We start from the raw sequence: 23467 nt of genomic DNA, 5'->3' as shown, positions 1-23467 counted from the left end.
AACGTACCTATTAGGCGGCATACAGCGGGTGTAGGTAAGTTATTTGCAATTTGCAACTTATTAGACGAAAAGTACCTATTAGGTTGAAATATCGTGGATACAATGGCATAGTGGGCGTAGGTAAGAAAGAAAATATCGGTAATATCGGAAATATCGGTAGTTTGAAAACACGGAAATATCGATGGAAATATCGAGATAATATCGATATCGATAAAAATTACATGGAAACCACGGAAATTGTAAGAAAAACTTGGAAATTTTTATTGAAACTTTGTAGGATGTTTATTTAGTCAATTATCTATTAGTTTATCACAAAAAATTGGAAGAAAATGCATTGCATGATGGATTTAACTGATTTAAGTTGATTATATAGCGAGCTAGCAAACATTGTGAGTGTAGAAAATATGTAGTAATTAATGAAAGAAGTTTAAACACACCATAATCATTTATATATAATGAATTAGTACAATATTTTACACTTTATACATTGCATGGTAAGATACATGAGTGACTAAGTACCACATAGAGTTCCTATGAGGTTCAAAATTTTCACTATCTTCATCATCTCTATGTGTAGAGTAAGTGTATTGTGAAGAGTAGTCAGCAACCATGGCAATGGCTTTCAAGAACCAAAACCCAAAAGTCAATAGGAAACCGAATACTTCGGTATTTTTCGGGATTTCGGGATTACCAAACAAATGGGATTTGGAAACCAATCCCATATCGAAAATTTCGGTATTTTTCGGGATGGGATTCCCAAACTTCGGGATGGTTTTGGTTTGGGACTTTTTCAGTTTGGTTTGGGATTTTCGGGAATTTTTTCCAACCATACATGTAAGTGACCAAATAAAAAATAGAAAAATTAAAAACCACATGCCATTGACTAAGTAATTAATTGACACAATTTAAAATATAATACCACAAAAAATTTGGAATATGTGCAAATTTGTTTCTTGCAAAAAGAATTCAAAACAAAACCATATATATAAATATTTTAGCATGTTTTCACAAAAACATAAGTGGTATAGTGGTCAAGGCGCTGAAGGAGTTAGATGGGAGGGGTTCGAATCCCTTTATGTGCATGTTTGAGACTTTTCAGAAATTTTCAAATATTTTTAGGTTCATCTCGCGATATTATCGATATTATAGCGATAATTAAATGAATACCCACGAAATATCGTTATATGAAAAAAACGATTATCGATATTTTCTTCTATGGGCGTAGGTAAGTCATTATCGTGACTACGAAATTGCAAGAGAAAATTTAAGTTGCGCTGGAATGATGCAACTTATTAAGCAACTGCTGCAGAAAGAATGAATGGCTTATATGAATTCAAAGAAAGTGTTATCAAAATCTTACAAGTTACACATTTCCTATGCAAAAATACAAAGCAGCCTGCTGCACAATCGATCAGCCGCTCACATCCCGTATCTAAATTAGGACGAAAGGCAGGGAAAAAAAGAATAAATTCTGCAACTTTAAGCCTTCGTCCTCCTAAACTCGAACCAGATTTCGTAGTGGTTGAATAGCAAGCTGTCGTGTGTATGCTTTCCGACATACTCCAGGCCTAAATTTGTAAGCCGCTTTGTACATTCGTCTCCTCCCAACCGCGAACAGAATTTGATATTATGGGACACGAAGATTCGCCCGTCATAGGGTTTCAGTTTATTTGTCAATCTCTCCAATCCAACCCACACAAGCTTATCAGGCATATGAAGAAACACAGCACTAGCATAGATCAAGTCATAAACAACATCTGAACCAAATCCGCCGAAGTCCATGTTGTCGCCTTTCACAATCAAAGGGCGCTTGTGCAGAAGACCTTGGGAAGGAAGCTCGTATCTAAAGGCAGCCATTAGTGAGAGCTCATCTCTTTCAAGACAGTGGAAGTGTCCAGGATTAAGATAGCGAATGAAATGCAAACCGACTCGGAGGGTACCACAGCCAATCTCAAGGACAATTGAGTCGGGCTTCAGATGAGAGGACTGAGCGAGGAACTCAAAAACATCTCGCCCGCCTGCCCAAGGCTCACCGTAGTTACTGTGGTGCTCCTCAGTTAGGAGCTCACCAGGGCATGGGAGAGCAGTATGCTTTTCTGAATCAGGTCCTTCATAATGAGATATACCCTTGAACCTGAAAATTCAGAAACTATTGGTCAACTATTTGTACAAAATCATCCCTATATTCACAGAACATGAAATGAATAACTTGCCAGCGATTCAATTGACCCGCAAACATTTGAATATATGAAAACTGCAGGCAGAGAAAAGCACGCGGAGAGAAAGAGAAATCATCTAACCAACCAACCAAGTAAGAGAATACTCCAGTTAAAGAATCATCGAGCAACAAATATAATACAAAGAAGCATCTACCGGAACAAAAGGAATAGAACAAATCACTTCAAAGTATATGATCTAGTCTAAATCCATGTTCTATAAATCTAGCCGATCATCAAGCTTAACCTTTTCGTTTCTCTCCAACCTAACCCAGTGCTTTACATAAACCAAACAGAGCCACAACAGGTACTTGCCAAACTCAGCATCGAAAAGATATATTGTAAAGAAAATGCAGAAACTTAAGCAACAAATTCGAGTTCACGTCCACATAACTAAAACAAATCAAAGTCGATTGCTGCGATCTCATGAAAATCGAAGTTTACTGATGTAATCTCATCTCCCCCACATCCTCACTCGGCACAAAAATCACATGAACTGGTACTCAAAATTAAAGTTGACATCTTTGAATCCAAGATTATAGAGTTTACTAATTCACAATCAATTGAAATCCCAATTCCCAATCCCACTGTGCAAATCCAAGTCCCCATTTCTAATCATACAAATGTGCACATAATATTAAAGAGGTACTTCTAGAGAGAGAGAGAGAGAGAGAGAGAGAGAGAGAGAGAGAGAGAATACTGACTCCAAGAGATCTTGAAGCTGCTGAGCTCTGGTGCGAGGGTTAATTCCCTTCCTCAACACGTTATCCTGCATATGCAACCCATTCACTCGGATCTGATCCTTCACCCACTCCACATCCTCCTTCGACGACCATATCGTCTCTCCTCCTCCTCCTCCGCCCTCCGCCACGCCGACACTCGGTCCATCGACATCGCCGACTCTCGCAAAACTAGCACTAGCAGCCCCACCGGCGTCGCGGCCGCCGCAAGTGCACGGCGACGAGAGAGAGTACAAGAGAAAGAAGAAGAAAACCGCGGCCACTGACGCCGTCAGAACCAGCGCCGGCACCGTTATCACTATCCCCTTAGCCGACGAATTTGACGGTGACGACCACAGAGCCATGTGGTGTGGATGCGTGTATTCGATTTTACGCTGAAGTCTTCATACATTCAAGACTCTGAATTTTAGGTCGGCAGAACGATTGGGATCGCGGAAAATTGATTTGGGAACGGGCCTTAAGCGACGCCGTTTCACGAAGCGCAAGAGAGGAGCCCTGTGTCGTTAGGGAGGATGTCGTTTTGGGAGGAACATGTCATTGCCTGCGGTGTCGCATGGAGCGTGGTTACATAGAGGTAACACGAGCCGTTAATTCGACAGGAAATGAAACAAAAATAATAGGTTTTGAGTCAATTTATTAAAGAATCGGATTGTTATTGAGTTATAAGTTAATCATCTGAAACACGACCGGTTAAAATAAAATGTATATCGTGAAAATGATATAAACACAACAAACACAACTGGTTTGTCAAGCCTAAACGGTGGATACAAAAATTCACAAATTATAATTTTAATAAAACAGGGTTAAGGAGACTTTTTAAATAGGTAATAAACTGTGTTCAAATCACGATTTAATGTCATTTTTCTTACATTTTTATCACTCTAAAAGGGCCTTAACCAGTGATTTGGGGTTTTTTTTTCTCAAGCATAAAGTTTATTTGTCTCATTGAGCGACCTTGACCCTACTATTTTGAGATCAACGAGATTTTCAAATTTTGCCTCAATTTTGTACCGCTCTTTCATTAGTGAAACAATGTTCTTACTAGCACTATAAATCGAGCCGGTCGAAAATTGACATCTGCACATTTTTGTTCCACAGGTGAACGATTGAGATTTAACTAAATGACCGTTTTTTCTGTCAAAAGAAGCTACGAAATTCTGTTAACAATTTAACTTAACATAAATCATCAACCTTAATCAGATCATTTTACTACCTAGGGATCGTGTAAACAAATAATTAACAGATCCCAGTTGAAGTTTGAAGTTCAAACTTTGAACCACCCCACACGACACTCAGCTGCAAAACTCTTGCAGGAACAAACTCAAACTATCAAGTACATGAACCTTGAAAACAATCCGAAAACAACCCGAAAACACGAACACTCATCTTATTCCTGCTATAACATATAACACATTATCTTAATCTTATTCACACTCAGACCGTTAGATTAGATCAGACATCCTTCTTCTATGACGACTAAGCATAGGTCTCAAGTTTGGATCGGACGAAGTGACCAACTTGCTTCGTGTCTTGGATGATTCCGAGCCATTGCACTTCGGGCTCTCTGCCGGTAAAGTATCTGCTGCTTCCTGCGCATATCGCGATTTCCTACTCGAGTTTTGTAAAATTGCTTTGATTTGAGGGTCTGAGTAACTCATTGACTGTGAAGCTGTAAATTGGATTGAACTTCTGGCCACGGATCTCAAACTTCTTGCTTTAGCGGCAGTTTCTCTTTCTGCAGAGCTTTGCCTTTGTCGACTGGCTGCAGTGGAAGTCATGAACCGAGGCAAAGAATTTGAAATGTTGTTTCCTCTGCTTCCTTTCTCTAGCTTTCGAGGCGTTTCTATAACTTCCCTCGAAACTTCTTTGGGACTAATGGGGGCCTTCTCATCTTTCAAATGTCCATACGTGGCTGCAAAGAGGTTTATATTTTCGCGTAGCAGCAAATCGACCTTTTGTATCTGATTTTTAACTTTACGGCACTCTTCTTCAGCTTCTCTCATGTCTTCTTCGAGTTCCTTCACCCTTTTTTCCCTGTGCCTCTTCAAGTCCTGAAAAAATAGTATGTTCAGAAAATATACAGCTGAGAAACCCGAAAATTACAAAGAAACTAGAGAGAGGTACCTCTGCTAATTCCCTGTTACACTCTATAGCTCTAGCTCTCTTGGCGAAACTCAAAGAGCATATCGTCTCCCCAACATCTTCTTCACAGGGGCTGACATGCACAAGCATCAAAACCTTTGAACCGTGACCTAAAGCATATCGGATTACAAAACAAATGTTAAGCACTTTCAAGTCCAGATGATGAAGGGGGTGCGTAAATCATGGAACCCAGCTCACGATGGCAATTGAGTGCACAAACGTAATGATTTGTCATGGGGTCATTACCATTGTTGAGAACTCGATTAGTATTACGTGAGAAGTTTATGTACTGTCAAATTAAATAACTTCGAATAGCCTTTGATGTGTAAAGAACTTCAGTTCCATAACAAAATTTGAAGAATGTGGATCTACCTAAGGAGTCTTTCAGGATTTGTGTCAGCTTGCTGTTCCTGCAACCGAAAAGTTGAAGTGCATCAGATTCTTGCTCAATCAGTAAGCAAAGAGAAAAGCTCAGAAGGCCCAAGGGAAAAAGAAAAGGGAAAAGGGAATAAGGCAACTAAAGCTGACAGTTTATGCCAACTAACTTACCTGTAAGGCACATGGCCTCGCTTCCTTCGTAGAGCAGCAATGACATCACCCAAGGCGGAAAGTGAAAGGTTTATGGCCCTTCCCTCATCAAGTGTAAGTCCAGTTGCCCGCGTTTTAAGCAACCGTTCGCTTCCTCCAAGATCAACCATCCACAGTTTACCCACTTCCCTTTTAGCTTCCAGAGCATCCCCATTCCGAAATATGGTTATCCTTGTTAAGCTAGATATATGAAGCTAAAAACATAACGTAATTATCGACCAAAATAATCCAACGAAAAATTTGAAAAAATGTAAGTAGACCTGGAACCCACCAGTGAGACCTGCTAGACGCCTCATTGACATTCGTCCAAGAAGTTGATCTAACTCGTCTCCCCCGATTATACCACCACCTAGCTTTAGCAAAATCGACAATTTGGACTTCTGTAAGGCCCTCAATTTCCACCGTCCCCTTCGGATCTGTTTGAATGTTGAGATTGCTGTAGTAGTGTTAGCCAAACTGAGGTAAGCAATCTAACAAATGGCCTGAAATTGTCGCACCAGGGCACTAAACAAACCGATGCTTACCATCTTGTTACAGTTTCGTATGTTCTGTTGGTGGGTTTTGGGGACAGCAGATCTCTGAGACTGCCCATGTAAACTTCCAACATGCTCATCGAAAAGGAAATAGAGGACGAGCTGTCCAAGGAGGCTTGACAGAAAAGCTCCTTGAGAGCTCGAGGAATTATCCCCGGCTCCTCACTAGTTCCATCCTGCATATCCATTTAACTTCATCATTTTACGCACATTTGGAACGAAAATCCACCTAACAACCGAACACAAATGCAACAACAAAAGCTTGATCGAAGTTTCGATCACTAACCATGGTAAATGTCTTGCCCGTGCCGGTTTGGCCGTGAGCAAAAATACACACATTGTGGCCATCAAGTGCAGATCTGAGAATTGGTTCCACCTCAGCAAACACATTTTCTACAGAATTCGGAAATCCGAACATCATTTAAACTATCATACAAGACTTTAATTTCCCGATGTGCGATTCACACTCTCAACACTACGAATCGAAACAATTAACAAAATAATCAAACTTGTAAAACACGCATTCCTTTAATTTCCAACACTAACCTTGACTGGTTTCTTGTGGAAAAACCTTATCAAAATCAAATTCTTTTCTTGTTCCGGCTGTCTTAACCGCAATCTTCTCCGATCCGGCCGAAATGGGTTCCCGGATTCTTCTCCTGTCGATCACTAGGAACGGTCGGACCCGACAGAACACTCGAATACTACCTGAACACTCACTTCACTTGATACAACAAAACAAAAAAAACAAAGAAACCAAAAATAAAAAAAAAACATTTCGGAGAAATTTATGATTGATCTGATTGTGACCCAACATTACCTTTGATGTCTATAATCTTGTTCAAAGATTCTCTCCTCTTCTCATCCAAGAACTTCTGCTTCTGCTTCAACTGTGCAATTTCTCCTACAAAACCCAATTGAAAAAAATTACAGCTTTTGCTAGATCAAGTAAGCGCTTCTGCTCGTAGCGCTTTTGCTTTTAGCCCTTCCATAAGCAATACGTCCTAAACGAGCTTACTAGAAACTGAAAATTTTCAAAAACTTTACCTTCAAGATTTGATATGGACTGCTGGAGCTCATTCTTTTCGTGCTCAGGGACGACATTGACGTCCGTACAGATGGTGGGAAGAGGAGGAGGAGAATCCGAAAAGTCAATGGATGGCAACCCATCGGTGGAATCTGGACCGTTAGATGATTCCATCGGAGACGACGATGATTGGAAGGACTCGTTCACATTAACTGAAAGCAACGAGATCTGCCCTTTTTTTTTCAGCTGAAATCAACATTTTTCCCACTAACAGAACAACAACAACAGCTGACCCTTTGAAGAGAGAGAAAAAGCACTTCTGAGTTCTGAGAAAGCACTTAACTTAAGTCAAGTACAAGAATTTGTAGGACCAATCTTACCAATAAAGAACGAAGAAACAACTGAAAGTTGATGTAAATTAAAGAACTTTAAAAAATTAAAAGCACTTCCTTCCTCCAACTTCTTCTCAAGTACAAGTACAAGAAAAAAGGTATTTAAACAGAAAAAGAAGCAGTAATTCGATAACCTTAATTAAAAAAAGGGAAGAAAATAGTAAAAATTCAGATTTCGTGAACCCAGGAAAGTTACCTCAATGATTAAACAATCTAACGACCCTGGTTAGCAGGTGAGGGTTTTTTGTTACAGTAAAATATAAAATAAAATAAAAAACATGAAAGAAAACATGTGTTTTTAAGATTCTGTTTGGGTGGTCAAGATCTAAAACTGTATTGTAAAAGCAGTTTTATTTCCTTCTGTTTTTTTTCAGAGATGGGGGCAGGGGACAGGACAGAGGAGCGTGTGGAGCGGAGGAGGGAAAAGTTAAATGCTTTGCTTCTACTATATTCACTTCCCACCAATTTTATTTTTTAGTGGTTGTTTACACACATACCCCACCAAACCTTAACCACTCCACAACGGGTTGGGATGCACTCTGTGTTTCTGTGTTTAAAGACTGCAGACTTGGAGATCCGCACCACTGAATTTCAATCCTATGATCTCTCATTACTCTCATCTTACTTGCCCATATAACAAAAATCCAAACTTTAACGGTCCAGATCTTTTTTTCCTTCTCTTAAACGGTCTAGATCTCTTAGTCCGATGACTCTGAAAACATAGATCTGAAATGGATCTCATTCCCTCCACCACTATCCTCCTTCCATCATCCTACTAAATTTCACAACTTTTCTCTCTTGACGCTTGTTCTGATGTTACAACATTGTTTTGATGCGGCTTCTCGACTTTTAATTTGGTTATTAGTCATGCTAATATTTTAAGATGTGTCAATTTACTTCTATTAATTAAATGGGTCAAAACAACCGTCAATCTGACATCAAACCAACCAACTTAACCGGTTTAATTTGAAAGTTTATATGACAAACCAAAATAGTGAAATTACGAGCTTTCAAATAACAGTGGATATCACATCCTATGACATATTTTTAGTGCATGAGATCGAATGAAAGAATGGTGAGTTCACGAGTTGCTTCTTAATTAACCGTGACTTAGAAGGTGAAGCTGAGTATTCACCCTACAACAAATTACCAATAAGAGGTAAATCCATGCAAGGTTTAATAATTTTTCGATGTATCAAACTTTCTACAAAACGCCTCACTTATGACGTCATTCAAACCTTATATATTGCATATTGAGTGATATAAGAGCACGTGAGTTGTTAAGCCCAACATAAAGGTAAACATACTTTGATACCACGACAAAAAATGAGGTTCCACTGTAAAACCAATTGGTTACTGGCACTTTCGGGTTGTAATTCATAACTTCAACCCATTGTAGCATAAACGAAATATTGAACATAAGCATAGTAACGTATACTGGTTTGGAAAAACTAAAGCAACCAAAAGGGTCCCAACTTACAGCAGCAGCTGCTCATACAAACATCATTAGCTCGGGCCTGGTATATACATTATGCTCCTCGTCCTCGAGCAAAGGGTACGACGCGACAGCATCTTGAGCTCCGATATACAGCTAGTTGTAAATCTTCCCGTACACCTCTCTAACCTTCCTAGCAGGATGGAACAGCCCCCGGAGAGCAGCACCTAACGCCACTCTCATCCCTTCAATCGCTTCCATGACAGCATTGATAACGTGCGGGGATGTCTCGAATATGTTTGGCCGGACGTAGTTCAGCAAGTGGTCGAATGCGTCCTCGCATCCCAATCCTGCTACACCTAGAGCCATGTGCTTACCAGCAGAAGCTGCAGTTTGCCCGTGAACGATATCTCCATCCATGAGGGCATCCTCCAGCAACAGGGTCACTGCGTAGATGTAGTCTTTCCCCATCTCACCAATGTACTCGAACAAGAAAGTGAGGGATTTCAAAACACCATTCTGCACATTAAGCTCTGGAACACGATACTCGTTCATTAGTGCTGGAAGCACTGTAAAAGGAGAACAGGTTTCAGCTATTATCGCAATTGCCACGGTGGTGCAAACACGGTTCTAACCCTCCTACACTTTGATATTGTTCAGTAGAGTGGCAAGGACATCTTGTGTGCCAATGGCTTTAGCAATGTACCCAAAAGTGTTGACAGTAGCACGCTGGATACCATTCTTATGAGCCTTAAGCATCTCAAGAAGTTCAAAACAGATCCTCATCCGCTCCCTTGCTCGAACAAACTCAGCACCGCGATCAGCAACACGACCAACAAGGTCAATACAGTTCTCCTGGACTTTCTCGTGCCTATATTTCAACATTGGAGTCATATAGTAGGTGTCATCCTTGTCATACCAAGAACGTTCACAATTTCCTTCAGCGCTCCCAGAATTGATCCAAGAACTTCTAGGTACTCTTCTCCCGAATATTCATACAAGACGACACCAAGATGACCCATCAGTTGCTCCTCTTGGTACTGCTTCATGACAACAGCGGTTCTCGAAATAAGATCGGTAGCTTGTGCCTTTGCACCCTTGTTATTCAAGCGCCACTTAGTGTTACGACAAATCGGAGGAAGGTGCCCAAGAGAATTCACAACTGCACCAAATCCATTAAGCATCGCATTTAACATTGTCACTGGTCTGCTCTTGGAAAGCATAAAGGATACCGTCAATGAGAAGCTCATCCACCCGAGCATCAATATCAGATGCACCAGAGTTCACAACCACCTTCTCGATTGTCTCCATAACCATTCTCCTATACAGTTCGCTCTCGTCCTTGAGATCCTGAACAATTCTCCCCCACTATATCAGCAGCATCCACTTTCTTTGCTATCTCCGCAGTTGTTTCCCACCAATTGCCTGTAGTTTCTCCTTTCCAAAGCCATCCTTCTAATCCAGAAGCTTTTGAAGAACTCAGGCAGAATACCACTTCTTATATACTCGGGCTCTACTCCTGTACTCACACACTGTTTCACCACTTTAAGCACACTTTTCTTCATCTCTTCGTCGGGAGACTGGAACTCTCGAATCAAAACAACCATCACTTCTTTTGTATATTAACTAGCATACATTGCATCCACGAGGGGAATAACGAAACCAATTGCCTTCAAGAAGGCAGCCAAAACCTTACCGCGGTGAGATCTAATACCTTTCCATCAAAGGCTTCAACACTGAGTCAAAGCTCTCAATACCGCATGGGGCAGCAGCCTCAGCAAGAGCAGCAAGAGAGAGAGAGAGAGAGAGAGAGAGAGCAGTAATTGTCCGGACCACCTGATTTTCATCACTCAGACCATTCCCTATAATTTCCACGAGAGACCTCAAGTGGGGAAGAACAGCACACCCGATCGAAATGGCAATCTGCTGAACAATCTTGATTCCAGTGTGCCGTGCTTGCCACGATTTCTTGCTTTGACACACGGCTTTCAAGAATGGCAACAATGTAGGAATACCAAGAGCTGAAGTAACAACACTAAGGCAGTATAAAATCACTAAATTCCTTGTATAATTGCCAATGCAAAGTATCCATCAATACTAAGTGGCATATTTTTAACTACGTCTCTGTAACTCAATTTTAATCTCACTTTGCTCTTTGTAATTCAAAAGTCGTCACTTTACTCTCTAAACCTCATAGTTTGATTTACTTTGCCCTCTAAATTTTTTTATCTCATTTTGCCTCCTGGAACTTAAGAGTCGTCTGTCTCCTCTATCTGTAATAATTCATCTTTACACCCAAAGGAAAGTAAACATAGCCAAATTATGGGCTACTTCATTACAAAAATATGGAAATAAAATTGAAAAACCTAAACGAATGGACATACTAAGTCATTGCATGACCTATGAAGTACTTTAAATGTTTTTTAGAATTTACTTACACTTTTACTAAGAATTTGTTCTAAAAACAATTTCACCAAAAACGTTTCAAACATCTGAAAAACACTTCCAAACGAACGAGCCCATAATAAAGTCAAGAAACTTCTGTATTTATTAGTAAAAAGTTATTTAAAAAAAAGTTATTCAAAAGGAAATTTAAATGTTCATCAAAAGAGAAGAAAAGGAATTTTACATAAATATATGGAGTCCGAGCCCATTACCATAACCGGAGTCCGAACCCGTTTCCACATCGGCCCAGGGGCCGTTTCGTAACTCAACCGTATTCTTCCCAGTCTGGCCCCACAGTACGAACCAATTGCCAGCGAAGCGAGTGTCGATCCAGCCGCACACCCGCGAGTGTATATAAAGTCCACGCCCTTCATAAATTCATATACTCACGCAAAAAGACGAAATTAACCTCGATCAGAACCCCAAAAAACCGAGTCAAAGGACTCGCCCACAATAAAATCGAAACCCACACCCAAAAATTTCCGCTCTCTGAAATCGCAACTCAGTGGAAGAAGAAGAAGAAGAAGGAAGAAGAAGACGAGGAGCAGCAAAAAAAAGGGAGCTTCCAATTTCTTCACTGATTGGTAAGGTTAGGGTTTTCCACTCTGTTAATTTCACTAATTTTTGTATTAATTTTTAGTTTTCTCTGCATTTTGAATAGTAATTAACTTAGTTGATCATCTGAATGGTAGATACGAATATGATTAGTGGGTTTTTGTGTTTTTTAATCCTGGTTGTGCTTTTGAGGTCTTAATCTGGAGGAGGTTCGGGTTAATAGTAGACTTGGTGACCTGGTTAATCTGTTTTAGTCAATTTTTTGAGTTGATTATTGGTGCTTAAATTGAGTGATAGTCGGGAATTTTTTGGATAAATTGACGGATTCCATGGAAATTCTGAGACTAATCGAAGTTGTATTGGGTTAGTTGAAATGGCGGTATTGAAAACTATTGAATAGAACATTTTGCAATTGCTCTGGATGGTCAGCAATTATTTTCGGGGTTTTTTTTTTTTTTTTTTTTTTTTTTTTTTATAGTGTGTTTCATCGATTATATAACTGCGGGTTTTGGCAGTCGGGGAGTTTGAGGTTCTGCGGTTTTTTGGTGCTGTGTGTTGTATAGGGCTAAGAAGTATCACCATTTCATCTGTTATTTTTAAGAGCTAATGTTTTTGTTGGTAAATAAACATTAAACAGTAAAATGATTCCCGGCAATATCACACGAGAAAGTGGGAAGAGGTTGGATTGTCAAATTTATTACATTTGACATGTCAAACGTAATCTACATACCAATTACATTCTTTGGGAGATTAGCAACTTTAATACGTGTTAACTCTTAAGTGTCTAATTCATTTCTTTTCATTGCAGTTGCAGTTGCATAAGGTATTGATAAGTTCATCAAATTATTCATCATAGGTTGAGAACTGATTACGTGATAGAATATTCCTTAACATGTCGAGAAAGCATATTTATTACATCATCTGTATTGGATATGTCACCTATGTTATGCTTCGTTGTATTGAAAAACTCAAGTGGATAACTAAGACGTCGTTGTGGTATATTTACCTTTGGAGTTTCAACAATGCCTTTTGTTCGACAAACTTGCTAGGACCAAATATATTCTAAAATTAGGGTCACTTTTTAGGAATAGGAATTCATTGTTTACATTTATTTGTTAATCTTTGATTATTAAATTTTAATGCTTCTCTTTGTAGTTGTTTATGCGATGCACCGAGTGGGTAGTTCAGGGAACACAAACAATTCCACTCGCCCTCGTAAAGAGAAGAGATTAACATATGTGTTGAGTGATGCCAACGACACGAAGGTGAATTGATTCTGTATTTTTTTTTCCTGATTTCTGTTTTAAGTTCTGTATTTAAGTTTTTATTGGTTACAAAATCTTTTATATTTTAAAGTATATGTCTCACTTTTAGACTTAAAAGGCACAACACGTATAGTAACTTTTGTTTAATCTGCCTACATAAGCATTTTGCATCAAACATTTTGTTAGTGTTAAATTATAGATGCTTAACCACGTTTGGATTGTTTCTCTCTGCAGCATTGTGCCGGCATAAATTCTTTGTCTGTACTTAAGGGATCAGTGTCTGGGTGTGATTACCTGTTTACTGGAAGCCGTGATGGCACACTAAAAAGATGGACGCTGGCCGAAGATGCTGCTACGTGTTCAGCAACCTTTGAGTCTCATGTGGATTGGGTAACCATTTTCTTCCTATGTTTAAACCTAGTTTTGTTTATTTAAAACAAAACGTGCCATTTAAGCTCTGTAGATGTTTAAATTTTGAGAGTTCTTCTCTCATGGAAATTGATGAGAATTACTTACTCTTCAATTTTGAGTGGATTTTGTTCTTCTTGTCTTAATATAAGGCAGGGTTGGGGAGTCGGTTTATATTGGAATCTTTTCCATGTAGGATGTTTAAACTAGATCAATCAGCATACAAATTGTTAAAAGGGAAAACAAAATGGAAGAATGTTGTGCGCACAAACTTTCTTGTGTTGTGCACAATATTAGACTGTTTTTTGAATCAACATTGTATTGTTCGTAGCTCCAGACATGCACCTTTTAATACAGTCGTTGTATTACTTTTAAGAAAAAGTGATATTTACTTTTTTTTTTCCTGTACTGCATGCATAAGTTAAAATGAGAGTACTTCTGTTGTGCAGGTTAATGATGCTGTTCTTGCAGGTTATAATACGCTTGTTTCTTGTTCTTCAGATACCACCATTAAGGTTCATTGGCCTAGATCTTTGTTTTGCTTTGTTTTGGTTTTGTAACTTGTGTTTTCTTTATGGCTGTAACTGATTCATTTGTATTTTTTTATATATTTCAACTGTCATATGGATACGTCAGATGTGGAATTGCATGTCAGACGGAGCTTGTACCAAAACTCTTCGTCAGCATTCTGACTATGTCACATGCCTTGCTTCCGCAGAGAAAAATGTAATTTTCTCATCAAATTTTCATCTGCCTTATGAATGCATAGGTCTTGTCATTGCACTCATTCTATATGCTGATAGTTTGAGTTCTGCTTGGTGGCATCGTTGCATATCTTATGGAAGACCTGAATATGCTGATAGTTTAGATTGCATCTTTCTGCATTCATTTGAACTTCTCAAATCTTGAATAAGTTCCTACAAGTGTTTGGAGTGGTGGGTAATGCTGCCCAGATAGTGATTTTCTGTGTCTGTGGAGGACTCTTTTGGGGATTCTGCTAATGAACAGATGATCACCCTTTGGTGATTAGTCTTTGCACTCATTTGGCTTGTTTGGATGAAAAGAAACTAAAGATAAGAGGGGTGAGGTAGATGTCTTTGGAAGGAAACAGTACTTGACATTTTTGTGGGCTGCATCTCATAGGCATTTTATGGACATTCTCTTTCTTTTGATTAATCATGATTGTTTGGGACTTATGTTCTAATTGTAATGTTTCTGCTGTATTTTAATAGTTTATGCACTTAATATGGACGGACATCTTTTCCATATGTATTTGTATAGTTTTATCTTGAATATGATATCGAAAAAGAAAGTTTCTGATCCTTTTGTAGTGTCATGCATTTTAGAGCAATATTGTTGCCTCTGGTGGACTTGGAGGGGAGGTTTTTGTATGGGATCTTGAAGCAGCTCTTACTCCAGTTGCAAAGTCAGGTGAATCAATGGAAGATGATAGTTCAAATGCTGTCAATGGTTCTGGAAATGCAATTACAAGTTTACGTACTATCAGCTCTAGCAACTGCATTTCTATGCACACAACTCAGCCACATGGATATGTTCCAATCTCTGCTAAAGGTCATAAGGAATCAGTTTATGCATTGGCAATGAATGATAGTGGATCGCTTCTGGTCTCTGGTGGAACAGAGAAGGTATATTTTGTTGTCTAGGGTTGGCTGTGTCCTAATTTTATTATTTTTATCTCGAAGACATGAAACTTTCTTATAAACTGCAGAAGTGTACCAACTTTTGGTTGAATATTTTTCTTTTGTCTTTTAGTTAGTGTGTGAGGTTTACCAGAAAGTGTTAATAACTATTAATTATATCCTGATGCCGTTTAGGTTGTTCGTGTTTGGGATCCAAGAACAGGTTCAAAGAAAATGAAACTAAGAGGGCATACAGATAATATCAGGGCTCTGCTGATTGATTCTACTGGAAGGTTGGCTGGATAAGTTTTTCATACGCTGTCTTGGTTGAGCACTTCAAAAATGATTTCTGTTAAACTTTTTGGTCTTGATAGTTCAGTTTGTAATATGTTTTATAGATGATACAGCAAATGTATTGAACAAGCAAGTCACAACCTTGATTTGATAATGAATTATTTATTCATCTAATTGGGTAGTTCTCTGTGCTATATTCATACAATTTGTTTTGGTTACAATCATTAACAGTGTGTTCTTTCTTTTAATTTCATTTTTACAGATTTTGCTTATCAGGATCTTCTGATTCAATGATCAGGTTGGTACCCACATCTCTTCCAATGGAAACAATTAGCATTAGGTGCAAGTTGAAAGATATGATTGTTTTTGTGATAGGAAGTTGGTATTTTATTAAGAACATGGTTCACCAAATTCTTTCTGTTTTGCAGGCTATGGGATCTTGGTCAGCAGCGCTGTGTGCATTCTTATGCTGTGCATACAGATTCTGTTTGGGCACTTGCCAGTACCCCAACATTTAGTCATGTATATAGTGGTGGGAGAGATCTTTCTGTGAGTACAGTTCTCTTGTAAATTCTCTTCTCAGAACTCATTGGATGTTTAGTTTTTCTGCTCATTTTTTTAATACTCAATTCTGTTTATACCCTCAGTTATACTTGACAGACTTGGCCACAAGAGAGAGTCTCTTGCTTTCCACAGGGGAACATCCCATTCTGCAGTTAGCTTTACAAGATGATAGTATATGGGTTGCAACAACAGATTCTTCAGTTCATAGATGGCCTGCTGAAGGGAGTAATCCCCAGAAGATAATTCAAAGAGGTGGTGCATTCTTGGCTGGAAATTTGTCCTTTTCAAGAGCAAGGGTGTCATTAGAAGGATCAACCCTAGTAAGTATTACTTTGTTCTTTATATTCAAAATTTATGTCTTGTTGCATGTGCATGTACCATGCTCTAGTTATCATGGTAGCTATTCACCTTTTTCTTCGCAGTCTTATTTGATATTTGTCACGTCATCAGACATTTGAGTTTTGGGGATTAATGTTATTGTGGATGTTTTCCAGGTCCCTGTTAATAAAGAACCTATTTTTACGATTCCTGGAATTCCTGGAATAGTGCAACATGAAATATTAAACAATAGAAGGCATGTCTTGACAAGGGTAATCATGTTGATTTTCTCATATGTTATTATGATGATGCTCCTGTTTAAAGTTTATTTTGACTATCTAGTTTTGTTGTCAAACTGTATGTCATTGCTTAATTAAATATTTTGAACCAATGTGACCTTGATAGGACACTGCTGATTCAGTGAAGTTGTGGGAGATTACGAGGGGTGTTGTCATTGAGGATTATGGAAAGGTTATAGTCTTTTTTTCCTATACTCTATTATCTAACTAGATTTATATAATAGTGTTAGAGGCGAATGCCATAATGAGGAACATTATAACAATACTTATATTGTGTACCATACAGGTCAAATTTGAGGAGAAAAAGGAAGAGCTTTTTGAGATGGTATGCTTCCTAGTCTACAATGATTTCAGCTTGACAGCATTGATGGATTTTTATAGTGTTTTCTTTATTGCTTCAGGTGAGCATTCCTGCATGGTTCACTGTGGATACCAGACTTGGAAGTTTATCCGTACATTTAGATACCCCACAATGCTTTTCGGCAGAGATGTATTCAGCAGACCTGAACATTGTGGGGAAGCCTGAAGATGACAAGGTAGATATAACCTTGACTGTCATTCTATGTTTTTTCGCCCCCTTTTTTGTGGGTTCTATGGTTTCTGTTTTTTTTTTTTTTTTTCCTTAACTGTGACATTTAACCATTTATTAGTTATGCCAAGTCAGCCGATTTATCTCTTTTTACCCCCGTGACAAAATTGTTTGAGAAAATAAATATATCTGTTAGAAATGATTTTTTGTAATTCTTCAGGTTAATCTAGCACGAGAAACCCTTAAAGGGCTCTTGGCTCATTGGTTGGGGAAAAGAAAGCAAAGATTTGGATCACAAGCATCAGCTAATGGGGATGTGTCATCCGGAAAGGATATTACTACTAGAAGTATTACCCATTCAAGAATTGAGGTGGATAGTAATAATGAAAATGATTCAATGGTCTATCCTCCCTTCGAATTTTCTACAACTTCCCCTCCTTCTATTATTACTGAGGGCTCTCAGGGGGGACCATGGAGGAAGAAAATCACTGACTTAGATGGTACTGAAGATGAGAAGGACTTTCCCTGGTGGTGTCTCGATTGCGTGTTGAATAATCGCCTACCCCCTAGAGAAAATACCAAGTAACTTCCTTGCTTTAGTAGAAAGTTTTTACTTTGTGCCCGAGAATAATAAATTCTCTTCTCGGTTTTCAGTAGACTATGGTGCTTGTGTTAAAAAAGAATTACTTGCCTGAAATTTGCAACTAAAATTGTGCATGTTGAATTTTAAACAATTACCGAAATTTGCTATTGAAGGCATTATGTTTGAAATATTTGTCCTTTTGTATTATCTTATAAAAGAAATATTCTTTTGTTAATTTTTTTCAGGTGCAGTTTTTATCTACATCCATGTGAAGGTTCAACTGTCCAGATCCTCACACAAGGGAAACTAAGCGCCCCTCGTATTTTACGAATCCATAAAGTAAATTCTGCATTTCATGTTAGCTCATGAATGGATGGAAGTTCTTCAAGTACTCATTATTGTATGTGTGCGCGCATCCTATTTATTATACTTTACTAACGGGAAATTTTATGCAGGTAGTTAATTATGTTGTTGAGAAGATGGTCCTTGACAAACCATTGGATAGTGCCAATCCTGATGCAACATTTGCTCCTGGTCTTGCTGGAGGGCCAGTGCAGCTTTCATCGGTAGGAGATGGATCCTTCCGATCTGGATTGAAGCAATGGCAAAAGCTTAAGCCTTCTATAGAGATATTGTGTAACAATCAGGCAAGTGGACAAACATCTTGGATGGACGTAATCACTTGCATAGTAATTAGCAAATAAACTGTTTAGTAGGATTCTTTTGTGGCAATTAAAAATTTAACAAAACTATAACTGCTAAAAGTTTAAGACAGTGGTAAATGCTTTTTTCTGTTTTTGGGATTAGCAGCTAAATGTATTCTTGGTTGAACTTATATGCAATTTACTAGTTCTGTGACTGCTATTGGTTATTACCTATCCTTTTGTTATGCGCAGGTCTTGTCCTCAGACATGAGCTTAGCCACGGTGCGGGCTTATATATGGAAGAAATCTGAGGATCTGATTCTCAATTACAGGGTGATTCAGGGCAGGTGATTCTGTGCTAGATTCCAGAGGTGAGGTGCCTTTGCTTTCGCTAATATGCAAGTTTTTGATGCATTCAGATCGTTTGTAAATTTGTAGTAAAAAATGCCTTTTCCACTTATGGTAACTGTTATTAAGCAGTATATAGTGATCTACAAGGATAAAAAATATATATAGGATACGTGTATAAATATATATATATATATATATATATATATATATATATATATATGTTTCTATAGATGGCGAGAATGACAGTAGCTACTAACAGACATTTATTATTATGCCTGCAAAATTTAATGCACATTTCTATCTTCCTGAAAAAACCAATATTGACATGTCTTAGAACATGGCTCCTTTTCTCTTCCTTAAAAACTGATGTTGGCCTAAAAATGTTGTGCCGCTTAATTACCGAGACGGGGCTGTACCTCAAAGGTTTGTCATTAACACTTGCAGGTGATATTGTGTTTAAGATAATGAGAAACATTGATTATTCTGGGGTTGCTCGTGGCACTTGTAAAGTTTGAAAACCAATTGATTGCTGAATCCAGTGGCATTCCCCAGATCTTCCCGAGAAGGCTCTGGTTAGCCTAGTCCTTGTTGGGCAAAGGAGCATCATGATCTTTGTTGCTGATGCGGACGCTGCAGATTTGTCAATTGGTTGTCTGCGTGTGACAGTACATAGAGTTTTCGACTGGATGATAAATCAACACGAAGTTTCCTCGAACTTCTGAAGAGCCGGATTAGGCACATGGTGATGGAAGGTTTGTAGATTTATATTGTCGGGTACGATACCTAGCCATAGAACATTCTATTGTGAAAGGAATTTTTATAATTTGTTTCACAGAATAAGACAGTATCATTCTGCTTCATTTCCAGATTTCTTTTCCATTAACCTCGTTCTGCTCCTTCGTGTAGTTTTTTATCTTCTGAAAGATTTTACAATAAATGAAATCCCGATTTTGCATTCTACGGGTTAGAAATTGTTGTATTGACTGGTAGTTTTTCTTGTTTACTTTGTTTACCTTGTATATATAATTTTGTACGAGTTGGGGCTGTACTTTCGTTATTGTAATGCTTCACTTTTGTTTTGGTTGCCATTGGCATCCGGGTTGATTTCGATGTCGTTTGTGTAAGAACATCCCGCTTCTTAGATTACTCTACTGTAATTTTATGTTTACATTCTCTGTGTAACTATTTCCGGTTCAGGACTTGCCTGTTTTGTTCATGAGACAATGCAAACGTCCGGCAAGAGACCAAAAGTTCCCATAGTGTACCCGGCACGCGCTTTATGTTCCGAACCGGTGTCGATTGCTCGACTTTTGAATGAGTGAGCTGTACCAGGACCAGGACCAGAAGCAGAAGCAAATTTTGTGGTCGTGCTTGCTTATGGTGCTTGTTGCTTGCAGGCATTGTCTTAAGAGTGGTCCCATTAGGGTTTGGCTCTAAGCTTGACCACATAAAAAATCTTTCAGTCTTAACACGGGTCCGTATAACCATTTAGTACTACGGTTTAGTGGTATTTTTCTTTACTTGTAAGCAAAAGATCTTAGGTTCTATTCTTGCCAAATGCGAATATAAACTACATTATTGTTAGCCCATTGTGAGGCTAAGTCCACTCATTTCCACATTAGTATAGATTGTATCGATTGTTCAAAAAAAAAAAAAAAAAAACCTCTGGTCAGTAAACGAAATTAATAAACTTACTAAATACATAAGATATATATATTTTTTCCCTTCAATTTCATCCTTTCCTATATTTGGGCTTGATTAAACTTTGTTTGAGATTTCAAGCAGGTCGAAAGAAAAAAAGTGTTCTTGCATCCATTACAATTAAATTCTATCATTTAGTAACAAGACAGCAATTACATCTGGAAGTTTCTCAAACCAAATCAAATCTTGTTCCACTAAAAGACCATACCTTGCAAGCCTATGTGCAATCCCATTTGCTTCACAGTTAACATGTTGAGATTTAAAATTGGACCCAACATAGAAGTGTCCCTGGGATTGGAACCAATTTCTTCACTTGAACTTTAAAGAGAGAAGAATACAATGGGTCGTGGAGCAGCACATCCAGAACTGTTTTGGGGCAAGCATGCGAGCTCGCCCATATTTGACGTGATCAAACTATTGGGTGCAGTACCTGTCACGGCAAAAAATCTGTTCAAATTGTTTGCAACAAAATCACATGTTCTGCTCTATCCTGGCGGCGAACGTGAAGCTGTCCATAACAAGGTGTTCCAAGTTCCTTCCTTCCTTGCACTTTCATCTTAAACCAATTTAATTTCAGTAGCTGGCTTAAGAAGCATAGTTTTAGATCCTGCATTATGCATGTTTTAAATGTGTATGCAATGGAATTTACAAAAACACTTCATTTTGGCTGGTATTTTTATCTATCTGTTATAGTTTCGGCTTCCCATATATGGTGTTTGTATCGATTGGCAGGGTGAAGAATACAAGTTATTCTGGCTGACGGACCGGAATTCATGAGAATGGCTGCAGGTTTTGGAGCCACAATTGTACCATTTGCGGCCGTGGGAGAAGATGATCTACTACAAGTAAGCTCGCGTTAGTTTGTTCTTAGTAGCTAAGCTAGTGAAGGTATTTCTTGTAGTGATTAGATATATACTTGGATTTTTTTCTTAATTGGATATCTAGCAGTTGGTTCTTGACAGGAATGCCCTAATGAAGATCCCTAAGCTGAGTGACCATCTCAAAGACTCGAGTCGCGGTACTGTAAGAATAAGGTAATTACTCTCCATGTTATTGTTTCTGTGTTCCCCTCGCTCGATCTGATCTTAATTGTCGATAGTTGTTAGACTGAATTTTCTTCTTTTGATAAAAATAAAACATGAATAAATTGTTGTCTGGTTTTGTAGGGATGAGTCGAGTGGGGAGTTGAGAAAGAAGAAGTCTTTAATCCAGTGGTTTTGCCAAATTTACCGGGACTGTATTACTATTTGTTTGGGATGCCCATAGAAACCAAAAGAAAGAAGGAGATCCTTATCAAGGACAAAGAAAAGGCGAAAGAATTGTACTTGCAGATACAATCCGACCTTGAAAACAGTTTAGCATACTTAATTAAGAAGCGGGAGGATGATCCTTATAGGAATGTTTTTGAGAGAATAGTGCATCGGATGACATATTCCGCTATACATGAAGTTCCAACATTTGAGCCTTGAAAATTTGGTTTTCTTGAATGATCACTCCAACATCAATCCATGTCGGAAGGTGTGTAGAGTTTCAGCTAAGGTGCTTGCGCCGCCTCCTTCCATGTGTTTGTCTCTGTTGGTTCTATTAGTCGTAGTTTGGTTATTCCCACCAGTTTCTCCTGAAGTGGCCCGTCAATCTCTTTGGAGGATTTTGGTTTTCCTCTTTTTTGCAATTTTAGGGCTTTGTTTTGGTTGATTTGAAGCTTTTGCAGGAGGTGTTGCGTTGGTTGTTTTGTTTGCCCTCTTTTTCTTGTGGATTCCTGCTGCTGGTATACGCTCTTTGCTTGGACTTTGGTGATGGCGGCTATGGCGTTCGCGAGTCCTTCGAGCTGACAGCTAGTGTTCCTTGTTATCTGGGCTTTATTTTCAGTTTTGGTTCATGTTCCCAAGTTTGTTGGACCTTACCATGTTTCTCTTCCTATTGTCTTTTGTTCATTGAATGAAACTTGTGTTGCAAGAAAACTTGAAATTGGGGGTCTGAGACTTGGAGAAGAAACCCAAGGAAATTTATGATTCTCGTAATGTTTTCCGTCGGATATCATAATTTGCTTGGCTAACAAGATAGGTCGTATTAGGTTTCGTTATAATGAAATAGCATATTTGATTCCTTCTGTGTGAAAAACCAGACCCAGAATTGAAGATCATTTGAGAAATTTTCGATGGGATTTTGGCATATGGAATCTGCAGGACCAAGCTATCCTTTCGTGTGTGAGACCGAAAATATGGACTTGATGCAACCGAGTCATCAAGATAACCCGTATCTCAAGTTTAACACGCATTATTATATGTTTTAACTTGTCTACATGATACTGTATGATTGTTTTGCGATACTATCACATTGACATTCTACTTACATGATATTACACTTACTTTAACTGTTACTGGGGAGGGATTTTTGCTGAGTATCCGATATTCAAGCTGATATTTCATTTGTTTTATGACACTTAAATACTGACTTGAATACCAGGTACTTCAAAAAGTTTCTCGTTATTAAGCATTAGATAGTAGTTATTGGCAAGGTGTCCATAATACATTTATTAGTACGTCCGCAAAAAAAAAAATAAAAAAAAACCAGGGTACTATCAATACACTTATTTTTACATTTCACACGCTCATCTTAATTTTTGACTGTCAACTACCGATACGGAGTTCAAAGCTTTTTGTGTGATTGATACGTGCAGGTGATTATCGTTTTTGTTTTTTATCAAACGATATATTTACATTAACGGAATATGAAATAAAATTGGTTGCAAACTCGTTATTCCCGATTTTCAATTCTAAGATCATTCACTTACAAAT

At 38.4% G+C, this 23467-nt stretch overlaps 3 protein-coding genes, 1 long non-coding RNA gene and 1 pseudogene across 9 annotated transcripts; 2 read left to right on the top strand and 3 right to left on the bottom strand.

Moving 5' to 3' along the window:
* Positions 1 to 1304: 1304 nt before the first annotated feature.
* On the bottom strand, positions 1305 to 3565 carry LOC103450999 (uncharacterized). The gene is made up of 2 exons (XM_008390418.4): positions 2921 to 3565; positions 1305 to 2134 (listed from the first exon to the last, which is right to left on the bottom strand). The coding sequence occupies exons 1-2, from the start codon at positions 3298 to 3300 to the stop codon at positions 1480 to 1482; spliced, it is 1035 nt and encodes a 344-aa protein (XP_008388640.2). The 5' UTR covers positions 3301 to 3565; the 3' UTR covers positions 1305 to 1479.
* A 546-nt stretch (positions 3566 to 4111) lies between these two features.
* On the bottom strand, positions 4112 to 8025 carry LOC103451000 (kinesin-like protein KIN-14U). Of its 3 annotated transcripts, none has more exons than XM_029090122.2 (11): positions 7835 to 8025; positions 7267 to 7540; positions 7040 to 7123; positions 6766 to 6927; positions 6506 to 6612; positions 6211 to 6395; positions 5958 to 6122; positions 5648 to 5866; positions 5471 to 5508; positions 5081 to 5208; positions 4112 to 5007 (listed from the first exon to the last, which is right to left on the bottom strand). In XM_029090122.2, the coding sequence occupies exons 2-11, from the start codon at positions 7418 to 7420 to the stop codon at positions 4399 to 4401; spliced, it is 1851 nt and encodes a 616-aa protein (XP_028945955.1). In that variant the 5' UTR covers positions 7421 to 7540; positions 7835 to 8025; the 3' UTR covers positions 4112 to 4398. The 3 variants fall into 3 exon arrangements, with proteins under 3 accessions (XP_028945955.1, XP_070666156.1, XP_028945953.1); XM_070810055.1 differs by having other exon boundaries at positions 7267 to 7534; positions 7835 to 7958; XM_029090120.2 differs by having other exon boundaries at positions 7267 to 7572; positions 7835 to 7950.
* Positions 8026 to 9130: 1105 nt separating this feature from the next.
* LOC108169330 (uncharacterized) lies at positions 9131 to 11268 on the bottom strand (annotated as a pseudogene).
* Positions 11269 to 11906: 638 nt separating this feature from the next.
* LOC103450993 (uncharacterized) lies at positions 11907 to 19923 on the top strand. Of its 4 annotated transcripts, none has more exons than XM_008390412.4 (19): positions 11907 to 12107; positions 13229 to 13338; positions 13573 to 13728; positions 14196 to 14261; positions 14383 to 14472; positions 15093 to 15392; positions 15582 to 15679; positions 15943 to 15978; positions 16109 to 16229; positions 16328 to 16564; positions 16739 to 16834; positions 16968 to 17033; positions 17148 to 17186; positions 17263 to 17397; positions 17611 to 17972; positions 18219 to 18312; positions 18429 to 18620; positions 18870 to 18988; positions 19413 to 19923. In XM_008390412.4, exons 2-18 carry the CDS (start codon positions 13240 to 13242, stop codon positions 18966 to 18968), a joined length of 2286 nt encoding a protein of 761 aa, XP_008388634.2. In that variant the 5' UTR covers positions 11907 to 12107; positions 13229 to 13239; the 3' UTR covers positions 18969 to 18988; positions 19413 to 19923. The 4 variants fall into 4 exon arrangements, with proteins under 4 accessions (XP_008388634.2, XP_070666153.1, XP_008388635.2 ...); XM_070810052.1 differs by having other exon boundaries at positions 11914 to 12102; positions 19521 to 19923; XM_008390413.4 differs by having other exon boundaries at positions 11914 to 12102.
* Positions 19924 to 21053: 1130 nt separating this feature from the next.
* LOC139190178 (uncharacterized) lies at positions 21054 to 21973 on the top strand. The gene is made up of 4 exons (XR_011574233.1): positions 21054 to 21191; positions 21402 to 21514; positions 21618 to 21703; positions 21836 to 21973. It is a non-coding gene; the product is annotated as an uncharacterized lncRNA (long non-coding RNA).
* The last annotated feature ends 1494 nt before the right edge of the window (positions 21974 to 23467 follow it).

This window comes from Malus domestica, chromosome 12 (assembly GCF_042453785.1).
Source record: "Malus domestica chromosome 12, GDT2T_hap1".
Lineage (NCBI taxonomy): Eukaryota > Viridiplantae > Streptophyta > Magnoliopsida > Rosales > Rosaceae > Malus > Malus domestica.
Note: the sequence above shows the minus strand (reverse complement) of the source record. Positions and strands in the feature narration are given on the sequence as shown.

What these genes read in the sequence shown, in the direction of transcription:
- LOC103450999 (XM_008390418.4), bottom strand. Translation starts at nt 3,300, where the DNA reads ATGGCTCTGTGGTCGTCACCGTCAAATTCGTCGGCTAAGGGGATAGTG. An exon ending in CAGCTTCAAGATCTCTTGGA is followed by an intron (nt 2,135 to 2,920) that starts GTCAGTATTCTC and finishes CTGAATTTTCAG; the next exon opens with GTTCAAGGGTATATCTCATT.
- LOC103451000 (XM_029090122.2), bottom strand. Translation starts at nt 7,420, where the DNA reads ATGGAATCATCTAACGGTCCAGATTCCACCGATGGGTTGCCATCCATT. An exon ending in TCCACAAGAAACCAGTCAAG is followed by an intron (nt 6,613 to 6,765) that starts GTTAGTGTTGGA and finishes CGAATTCTGTAG; the next exon opens with AAAATGTGTTTGCTGAGGTG. An exon ending in TACGAAACTGTAACAAGATG is followed by an intron (nt 6,123 to 6,210) that starts GTAAGCATCGGT and finishes ACACTACTACAG; the next exon opens with CAATCTCAACATTCAAACAG.
- LOC103450993 (XM_008390412.4), top strand. Translation starts at nt 13,240, where the DNA reads ATGCACCGAGTGGGTAGTTCAGGGAACACAAACAATTCCACTCGCCCT. An exon ending in GTGATGCCAACGACACGAAG is followed by an intron (nt 13,339 to 13,572) that starts GTGAATTGATTC and finishes TTCTCTCTGCAG; the next exon opens with CATTGTGCCGGCATAAATTC. An exon ending in GTATTTTACGAATCCATAAA is followed by an intron (nt 18,313 to 18,428) that starts GTAAATTCTGCA and finishes AATTTTATGCAG; the next exon opens with GTAGTTAATTATGTTGTTGA.